Raw genomic sequence first — 11,688 nt, forward strand, 5'->3', positions numbered from 1 at the left:
AATTTCTTTTGCTAAATAAGTAGATTTCTATCGTTTTGCTAACCTCGTTAAATGCAGGGTGCTGAATTTCTTCGTTAACTGATAAGTAAATGTCTATAAATCAATAATTGACCAGAAGCAGAAAACAAGAAATAAATATTTAGACATAAAATTTTGACTAAATATTTAAATATAAAAAGAAACTAAAAAGGTAAAATGTCAAACAGAGTGATGATTTTATTTTTAAAGGTTTTTCTATTTTAACTTTTTGAGTTGTAACTTAGATGACACTTGTTTACTTAAATTACGATTCATACAAATAATATCTTTGATATGATATATATCAATAATGCAGAAGATAAACAGTATACTCAACAATGGCATCCCTGGTGGTGGGCGAGAACCAGTGAGTTCTGAGCTGAGCATAACCCCTAGCAAAACGAAAGAGGCCACTTCCACCGATCACAGGCATCTCCCTCTTCTCGTTGAAAACAGGGTTCCTTCCAAGAATGGTGAAGCTGCTGCCATTGTACTTCCCTTCAGTGATGGCGAAGTTCATGGCCATCAGCAAGGTAACATCACTCTGCGACGTCGAAGCATAGAACCCCTGTGCCTTCCCCACCAACTGAGAGTTCAATTGGGGTTCCAATGTCAAAGGGTTCTCTATCATGTTCACCGCTCCAAACGACGTCGTTGAGTTCTTCAACCCTGATGAAACTACTTCGATGGAAGAAGGGTTGCGTCCACTCACCACGTCGTGCCAATACAACCTGAAATGACTAAACTTTTCTTGGTTTTCGTCCAAACCAAACATTTTGCGGTCCAAGGTACGCACGAAATCATCATGGGTGTCTTGTTGTGTGGTGAAGATGAAGGGAGTGAAGAGGAGAAAGAAGAAGAAAAGTTTGGTGAACATGGTTGTGTTGATGAGGTCACAAGAAGAATGGATTTGCTAATGGGAAGAGAAGAGTCCTTATAATGATCACACATCAACCTTGGAAGCGGGTGGCATAATCATTCATCGATGGACACTTCTATGACCATGGTAATTTTTTTATCGTTTTTCATGAGGGTAAAACTTCTCAAATGTTGGATTTTTTTCAAAGCAACCAAGCTCATGTAATTATTCATGAAAAATAATGTGCAAAATAATGAGTTTTTAGTAAACATTAAAAGTTATTTAATGAAAATATATTTAAAATTTAGAGATTTTTTTTTATAATTTTATTTATAAAAATGATACACTTATAATACAATATTCAATTTTTTCTAGATTATTCCAAAAACTGGGATAATTTATTTTCATTTAAGTAATAATCACAATTTTATTTTAGAGTGCAATTATGGTACAGTATAGTGATTTGTTCGGCTTTCAGTTTTGAAAAAATATCTGAAAAAGTTTCTAAAACAATCTAGTATAAAGTAAATATATTTTTATTTATTTATTTACTATAAATAGTTTAATTTCATGCATTATTAATATGTCAATGTCACAATAAAGCTACTTTAAAATTGAATTTTAGAATACTTTTCATGCATTAAATTGGTAGAGAAAAATATTACTTTAAATATGATTGAATGGTAGTAAATTGGTAGGAAAAGAATTAGGGAGCTGGTTTACGAAGATAATATGGTAAGTTTTATCTTTCAATTGAATTAAGGCGATATTAATAGTGAAGTTAGAGGTGAATTTACTTTAATTAAATATGTTGATATATTTAGAAAAAGTGACTACAGGATAGTTTTAATTTTTTTTATTTCTTATAGAAGTTTTGGATTTATATTTATGTTGAGTTACAAGACCATTTATAGAAGTTTTGGATTTATATTTATATTTATTTTAGAACATGTTTAGATAGAAAAATTTTAAAAGTTTTCGTTGAAGAGTAATATTGTAGTTCATTCTATTCAAATAAGAAACTGATAACATAATTTCTTTGTCAACAATAACTTTATTATGTTCACAGGATCCTGCATGACAACCTTTCTTATATCTCAACTTTTTGACAAATAAAAAATCGAATTATAGAACTTAATTATATTAAACTTTGATTAAGTACAACTGGTCAATTGTGTCACTCCTCACCATTTCTTTGATTTCTTTATAAATAACTTCAGTCAAAACATTCATATTATTTAGAATTAGTTATATTTTTTCTACCAATCTTGTAATTCTTCTACTAAAGATTTTATTATGAAGTTACTTTCTTATTTTATATTTGTATCACAACAATTTATGATATTTTCTTGGTCGAACAAGTTATGATACATTAAATGAAGATTTTTCAAAATTTATTATTATTCCTTTCTCCTCAAATTTGCTAAAAACATCGCATTATAGGTTCAGTCTATGAAGATATTAAATATCAAAATAAAAATAAAAGAGTGAACTTTATATATATATATATATATATATATATATATATATATATATATATATATATATATATATATATATATATATATATATATATATATATATATATATATATATATATATATATATGGGTTTGTTAATTTACGTAAGATTTTTTTAGTTGGTATATTCTAAGTGTACCAAGTTTTAATAGACCAAAAAATCTCCATTCAAAAAAAAACCTACTTTAAACCTAAGGGTATTTTAATAATTTTAATATTTAATTTAAAATAAAAAAAATAAAAGTTAGTTATTTACAATTCATGACTTAATAACTACCTTTTATTTTTTTATTTTAAAAAAACTAATAACTACTACTACACGTGGCAGCAATCATGAATGATAAATAACTACGTGGCAGCAATCATGGATGATAGGCAGCAATCATGGATGATAAATAGCTAAGTGACAACAATCATGGATGATAGGGTTTAGGGTTTAAGTTTTTTTTTAAATAAAAAAATAAAAGGTAATTATTAAGTCATGGATTGTAAATAACTAACTTTTATTTTTTTTATTTTAAGTTAAATATTAAAATTATTAAAATACCATTGGGTTTAAAGTATGTTTTTCTTTAAATGGAGATTTTTTTGTCCATTAAAACTTGGTACACTTTGCTAAAATGTACCAACTAAAAAAACCTTACACGTAAATTAGCAAACTCATATATATATATATATATATATATATATATATATATATATATATATATATATATATATATATATATATATATATATATATATACTAATATGATCTATAAATAAATATAGTACCATATTAATTTTATTTTACTTTTTAGCTTACTAGCTTTTAAAATCACGAAAGTATCACTACTGCATAAAGGCATTTAGACGTATGTTATTTTGGGCTTTTAACGTCTGATCTCCGTCTGACGTCTATATGGGTGACGTTAATGAGACGTCGGACCCAATAGGTCGACGTCTGACACTATAGATCAGACGTCTAAAACGTTGCCATATTTGATTGGATCTTTTTCCGCTTGAGGCCTTTCTGGTTGCTCCTGACTTATGGTGATTCGAGTTTACAACTTTATATTTTAGTCGAAGAGAATGTATTGTACGTTTTTTTTTGTATTGGATGATTTTAAAAACGTAGTGGAGAGAATTGGAGGACTGCAAAACGCAATAAATCGCCGCCCAAGAACGCCGCCCAAGGACATGAGCAAAACTGCACCAAAACCCAACGAAAACGCATTTTAATCGGTTCAAATGAAAGATAATGCATCAAAGAGTGATGTAATCGGAGTAAAATTAATTTAAAATGGTGCAAAAGTGAGAAAACGAACCTGAAAAGTGTAACTCGTAGGAAGAAAACGCGAGGAAGATGATGAACATTAAGTACGCGTAATTGTTGCCTCGCGTTCGCGATGTTTTAATGCAGCCATATAGAAGTCGGTTTCCCCCACATCAGACGTCTATATGGTTGTAGAAGTCGGATTGACGGGATCAGACGTCTAAACGGAGTTAAAAAGTAACTTTTTAGATTTAAAAAATGAGTATATAGAAGTCGGTTCCCCCACATCGAACGTCTATATGGCTGTAGAAGTCGGATTGGCGTGATCTGACGTCTAAATGGAGTTAAAAAGTGACTTTTTAGATTTAAAAAATGAGTATATAGAAGTCGGTTCCCCCCACATCGGACGTCTATATGGCTGTAGAAGTCGGATTGGCGGGATCGGACGTCTAAATGGAGTTAAAAAGTGACTATTTAGTTTTAAAAAATGAGTATATAGAAGTCGGTTCCCCCACATCGAACGTCTATATGGCTGTAGAAGTCGGATTGGCGTGATCTGACGTCTAAATGGAGTTAAAAAGTGACTTTTTAGATTTAAAAAATGAGTATATAGAAGTCGGTTCCCCCACATCGGACATCTATATGGCTGTAGAAGTCGGATTGGCAGGATCGGACGTCTAAATGGAGTTAAAAAGTGACTTTTTAGATTTAAAAAATGAGTATATAGAAGTCGGTTGCCCCGCATCAGACGTCTATATGGCTGTAGAAGTCGAATTGACGGGATCTGACGTTTAAATAGAGCCAAAAAGTGACTTTTTAGATTTCAAAAATGAGTATATAGAAGTTTGTTCCCCACATCAATGGCTTTAGACGTCTGTTCTGGAGGGAACAAACATCTATATGATTGTTTTATTTACATAAGATGTCACTGGTCATTTTTATGTTGGATATTCAAGGGTCGGACATCTGAAAGGTGACGTTAAAGGTCTTTTCTGCACTAGTGTATTTTATAATAGAGTAACGGTTTTAGATTAGGCTATGCTTCGATAATTAGGATTGAAAAGTGGATAGTTTGTTTTTATGATAATAAAAGATAGTGAAAAATATTACATGCAGTAGTTAAAAGATAAAAATATATATTTTAACAGTTGAAATTTACTCTCCTCTTATTTAAATTGAATGAACTGAAATTTAAAATAGTGCAGATTTACATGAAACCGTTATCTTATTTTAAATTGATATGTTAAGGTGAAACAAGAATATATGATTTTAGTGTTTATTTCAGGGTTCAAGTTATTCAAAATTAAACAACCAATTTAAATGATTATTTATGTTTGAAATTAATTATTGAATAAATGATTGATTCAATACAATAAATATTGATATGTTCATTTTTTATAAAATAAAATAAAATTACAATTAATATAAAAACTTTAATTTCATTTGAATTTCATTGTAATTGAATAAATATTTAATTTATTTAATAGTTGTTACATGTTTTTCTTAAGGAAAAAAAAATCAAATTTGATATATAAATTTTGAAAAAATCACTCAGAATTTTAAAGTTATAAAATAAAAAACAAATTTTTTTAAAATTAATGACATATTAATATTCATCTTTTCTTTAATAAATATATATCACATTTATTAAACATCAACCATGTATTTTATTGCCTTAATTATTTATAAAACTTAAATAAAGTTAATGAAATTAAAGTTTATATATTAAAATTGTAAGGACCAAAAACTACCTGATGTGCTGATCAAATATTGGAATTTTTTTGAAGGGTTTTCTTTCATTCGAAGAAAAAAAAAGTGACTCGATATAACATATACTACCTTGCTAACCTAAAGCTCTTTAATCATCGCCCTCTCGATCACCTCATAAATCATTTTGATGTGTTTCTATTCACCTTCTTACCAATTATGGAAATGATTCTAAATTAATTTAAGTACAGTGTTTCTCCCTAGTGACAATTCTACAATAGTTTTGCTTATTCTACATAAATCACAAATATTAGTAAGAGAAAAACTTAGAAAAAAAATATTAATGTAAAATCCGTATTTAGTGATACTTAATGTACTATATGGTCATTTTATTAGCTAGTATATCAATCAGTTAGAAATATTAAATAGACCGATAAATTGAATAACTTAAACAATAAGTTGTTGTAATTAAAATAATGCTAATTCAAAACTATTTCAAAATCTGTAAATACGAAATAGATTGATTACATGTAATACGTATGTATTATTAAATTTATCAATTTTTTTACTGACATCAAAATATTTTTTTTTTATAGATAATCAAACCAAACAGAATGAAAGACGAGCAATAACTAAATTAAACTGTCCTCAGTACCGCAAACCTAAACATTTAGCAATATAGAAGATCTTATGAAATTATTATTAAATATTTGATTTAGAGTAAATTTCAACTGCTAAAATATAATTTGTCTTTGAAGAGTCTCTTCCTATTCTGTGCAATTTTAAATTCAATTTATTTTTAGTGTTCTAAATATATCCTTGAAGTAGCTTTCTATGTGAAGTGTAAAGTTGGATCTTCCGTGACTTTATGTCTAAACCTAACCTAACAATATTTGGGTCCCAGCACTTCATTTTCATATCTCTAAGGTTTTACGTTTTAGTTTTCATGTGATCTTCAATTATATACTTTTGATTTACTCATTAGGGTGCAATAAATGTCAAATATTTATTAACTTTTTTGATTGCTGATATTTACTCAGCACTTACTCACAATATTAAATAAATAAAAAATCATTCCACTCTTAATTCAGTTTGTGTCAGACCATGTTAGCGTTTATTTATCATGTTTTAATCATAGGATTTATTTTTTTTTCTATATTTCTTTTCAATATGTAAATTTGTTTAACGCGTATTTTCCTCCTTTAACAATTTTGACGATAATCGTACTTATTTTCTAATAAAAAGAGGATAATTGTTTTTAGTAAACTTTTAATAAAAGTGATTTTTCATTGATTTTATTTTATTATTTTGATAAATAACTAAGTATTTGTAATTTCACCATCAACTGTTAATGACTGCACAGTGTCTCAGAAGTAAATTAAAAATAATAATTTTCATAAGAATTATAATATGAACTAAATTTAAGTCAGTTTTAACTTGTTTATAAATTTGACTATTTTTAAATAAATTTTCATTAAAAATTTATTTTTTAGTATTGATGAGTCAATATTATCTTTACTTCACTTAATTTATTATACTACATTTAATCGAGGAATTATACTTGAATGTTCGTTATTTTCCTAATTTTGTTAATTGTGCTTAATTTTTGACTAGTAATTCATATTTTAATTAATTTGAATTATTTTAGGCTAATTATTGTCATTATTAATTGCAAAAGAATTTTTGGAAGTATATTTTGGAACAACGAGCTGCCACGTCATTCTTCACTTGCCACATAAGCATTTTGTTTAGAATTAAATTGTAATTTCGTTTCAGTGGACTTTTGGACATAATTAGTATTTGGACCATTTTTGGTCATATTTGGAGAGAGACCCAATTGTAATTTTTGACCTAGTTTTGTGGCAAAGGGAGGCACACCCTAACTTTCTCCCTCGTTCTCTCTTTTATGTTTTTTGGTCTTATGGAATAGTAGAACAATTCCTCCTTAGAGGCTTCTTGGGTATACTTTACATTTTGCAATTTAATGGAAGTTTGTTTTGGATTTCAATTTCCTTTCTCCTTTCTTGTTTAAATTTCATTCCAGCTTTTACCTTTGGGAGCCACTTTCGCTTTTTGTTTGAAGCTTTTATTTTTGTTCTTCCATTTTTGTTCTTCCATTTTTGTTCTTCCATTTTTGTTCTAGTACAATGCATTTTCGTTTCTGTCCAGATTGCCTTGTTGTGTTAATGTTCTAATTTGTTTTTCATTTTAGGATTAGGGTTCTCGTTCATGGGTTGTTGTTTCTGCTATTGGGTTCGTTTTTGAATGTTCCAATTCGGTTTTGATTCTGTTTGGGTTTCGTTTTCATTGTGTGAATTTAGTTTGTGCATTTGAAGTGCGTGTTTCAAGTTGTTGTTCGTTTTCCCTTACTGTTCCAATTCTATGTTTGCGTTTTTAATGCTTGGTTCTGTTTTGAAGTGTTAATGGAAGTTTAATCGATTTGGTTTGGTCATTAGCGATGCTGCAACGTTTTCCTTGAGATTTATGGGTATTAAATGTAAATTTGTTGGAGATTAGAACACACTTAATGGTCTAATGTGGGTTAATTATCGCTTAGTTAATTAATCTGTTCAGTGTAGGATTGATTAAATGTGCAATTCGTTTACTTAATTCGATTTTAGGAAAACCCAATTAATCTTTACTTAGTTGATTGATTGATGTTGGAATAGGGTGAGAGTAGTGATTAATTGATTGTTAATCGAGGATTGGAAATTTTGTAAGTGAGCTAATGTCCAAATTGTCTTTGAATTATGTGAATTTCGTGTTTTGGTTTGTTAATTCTAGTTGCAAAACGGTCCACATAACCCCTCCCCCCCACTACGTGTTCTATCTCATTCCTTGAACCACATTTGGTCCTTGAGAGACGACCTAGGGGTCAATTCTCCTAGTATACTGCACTTTATTTGCACATTAATTTGATTTGGTACGACCTCGATTATTTAATTTTATTGTCAGTTAGATTTATATAGTTGTTATATTTGTATAGTCATTGTTTCCATATTTTAGGAAGAAAATAAAAAGTAATATAATTAAATTTTAAAGATACTTTTAATTAGGTTTTTATTAAAAAAAATTAAATATAAAAGTATTAAAAAAAATTATATTTTTCAATATTCAATCTTGTTAAGAAGTGGATTTTAAACTTAACTTAAAGTCGGAAAATAGGTTTGTAAGGTGCACTCCTGCTAATATAGGCTCAAACCTAACTCAACCTCACAAAACCCGCTTGTAAGGTGACGTTTACACTCACTACTATACTCTAAATTGGTCTTATCTCTAATCGATGTGAAACTTCCAACAAATCTTTATAATTAATATAATCTCTATTATTAATTAATATGCTATTTTGACTCAAACACACTATTACAAATTTAAAAAAAAATAAAACTCCAAAGCTTTATTTATTTTTATTAAAAATCATTGATTGGTATTATTGATTTAATTTTTGTTTTAATATTTAGTTTAAAAATGAAACTATATCATTTGTTAAAAAGATAATTAAGATTAATATTTTTATGATTGTTGTTTAAGTTTGTAAATGTTGTATTTAAGATATAAAATCAATTGCTCACATCATTTCACTAAACGAACAAAATCAAACTAGAGGTACTAAATTAAAAATTATAAAACTTTTCAATACTTTATAAAACACACATTTGTAATATAAATTTAATTAAAAATACTCCAATTGTTATTAATTTAATTTTATTTGATTTTCAATTTTCATGTAAAGATATGTAAAGAACGATGATTCAAAATCATAGTTATGTCATTTGAATTAAGGATAAAATTTGTAACATCCCAAAATATAGCATATGTTATATAATAGTCATTACACGATTAATACAAAAGACTAGTTAGAGAAGGGATTATAAAGTATAATTTACAGTCATCCAAAATAACCATAAATTTAAAACTTTATATACAATATAGTTATAACAAAACTATATGCAAGAATGGTCATCTCAACCACAAAATAGAAGCAAAGCTAAAACAGATAACTCTACTATTGTTGTCTCGGAACATCTGAAAAATCTCCACCTATAGCTTACTCCACTAACATCTTATCACCCTCTGCTCACACCCATCAGATGATCATCGCTAAACCAAACCAAGCAAAACATAACAACAAACAAAAACAACAAGAAAATAGTAAGCTAGATTACAAAACAAGTCAAAGGTAATTTATAACGTATCATACAAGAATCATACATACATATATCAACCCAACCATCTTAATATGCAAAGACATAAACCAACTGTCTGGACTTAGAATGAATATTGAGCTATGGCGGGTTGTGCACTTGTGGTGGCCTCTATTGCTTTGCAAAGCCATTGCAAATGGGTTTCACCCTACCACCCACACAAGGTTAATCCGTTACCGTGTCATAGGCCTCCAGGAAGCACCTAGACTAGGACCTCCTACTATTCCAACCACATGTTTCAATCTTCTCTACTTGAGAATGAAAGATCAATAGAATGTAGGATAACTCCCAATGTTGAGTTCCCTGCATTCGTTCTAAAATACTTGAAGCCATACCGAAAGAGTTCCTCCATGGAACCCATGTTACCAACCACGAAACCATTTGAGACCGTACCCATATACATATACTTCCACATTGAATCCCAACATATATTATTAATGATAATATAATACCATAAATACTTTAACACCATTCTCATAATCAAAACATAGCTCAAGGTTATCCGAAAACAAATATAGAAAGAATAAAAATAGGTCCTGGACTAGTCGCTCAATGCACCAAGCTCGATGGGCGACCATATAAACAATGAATCAGGCTCCCTCAGTACTCGCTTAGTGACTAGTCTCATTGTGCGAACAGAGAAACAGTGAGTTAAGTTCCCTCACCTCTCGCCCAGCGGCCACTCTCGCTATGCGACAACAGAACAGTGAGCCAAGATCCCTCACCTCTTGCTCAGCGATCACTCTCGTTTAGTGAGTCTGCATAATTCTATAGCACCAAAACTAGAGGATTTACACCCCTTAACCACTCTTGACTTATTCCAAATATCTTTCCCAACTTCTAATACTCCTTAATCGTATTATAGACTTAAATGTACCTAAATAAATGTATCTAAATCATCCTAAACACATTTTTAACTCGTTGACAACAAGATTTCAAACTAAAATTTATCAAAACCTCACGTTAGAGACTCAACTTTAATTCCACTAGTTATAGCTCATTTTCAAACAACTTAGGGACTCTAACAAGTCCCAAATGACTTACTAACACTTCTCACACTGACCATTTAAGCACAGAACCCATAATTCAAACTTTCACCTGTTAAAACGCCCATTTATTTGTACTTACATCTTCTAAAACCATCACCTTGATCCATACCAAGTTCCCTATCAGATTTATACTGACTAATGTTACTAACAAATCTCAGATGACATATAAATAGACTTGAAATATCAGATTTCTACACCCAAACACTATCTCACCCAATTGCACATCAAAACCCCCATTTTAACTACCAAAACTCCTATATTTTCAACTCCTTATCTCATAAACTTTACATCATACATTCCAAACAGAATTGCAACATACTAACATCCAATTCCAGAACAAATTATCATCCAATTCCAGAACAAGTTATCATCCAATATACCTCACAATAGCATTTCATCACAAAATACCCAAATACACCTAATTAAATAATTTAAGACTAGCATAAAACATAAATTTCACCCAATTAGTTTAATACTCATATAAACATCAAACTTACACCACAAACATCAATTAAGAAAACTCTAGCTCTCCTTACCTTAGAAAAACCCTACAGCTCCAAAATCCCCAATCGTTGCTTCCCCGCAAAGAGCTTCTAGAAAGACCTACAAATCACCGATTGGTGATTGGAGATAGACCTTAGAACCTAAATTCAACCAAGAATCAAGGAAGAGAAATTCTTGATATATGCAAAATAGATTCTGTTTGCATGACCATGAACCTAAAATACCAAAGAAAAGAGTACAAACTTATTTGTTCTAAACAACAAATTGATTGGGTAAATAGGTAGACCTTAACGCCATAATCGTCTAAGCTCCTCCTGATCATCAAACAGATGATCAAGGAGTTAGAACACTTAGACAAATGTGAGAGAAAACAAAGAGAAAAAGTTCTAGAAAGATAAAGTGTTTAAAGTAATGAGATGAGTTTAGAAAATTTCTATTAATATTATAAAATTATTTTATAATAAAGTATTTGGTCTCATTATTTTAATACACCTACCAACTTTAATATTTTATTTTCTAGGTTCTAACAAAATTAAACAATAAAGTTTTAATTAAAAAATACAAAATTTTA

The 11,688-nt window shown here is 29.3% G+C and overlaps 1 protein-coding gene across 1 annotated transcript; it reads right to left on the bottom strand.

Annotated features, from left to right (window-relative positions):
* Positions 1–289: 289 nt before the first annotated feature.
* On the bottom strand, positions 290–1,051 carry LOC108318875 (dirigent protein 22). The gene has a single exon (XM_017549858.2). The coding sequence runs from the start codon at positions 893–895 to the stop codon at positions 323–325; it is 573 nt and encodes a 190-aa protein (XP_017405347.1). The 5' UTR covers positions 896–1,051; the 3' UTR covers positions 290–322.
* Between the last annotated feature and the right edge of the window lie 10,637 nt (positions 1,052–11,688).

This window comes from Vigna angularis, chromosome 2 (genome assembly GCF_016808095.1).
Source record: "Vigna angularis cultivar LongXiaoDou No.4 chromosome 2, ASM1680809v1, whole genome shotgun sequence".
Taxonomy (NCBI): Eukaryota; Viridiplantae; Streptophyta; class Magnoliopsida; order Fabales; family Fabaceae; genus Vigna; species Vigna angularis.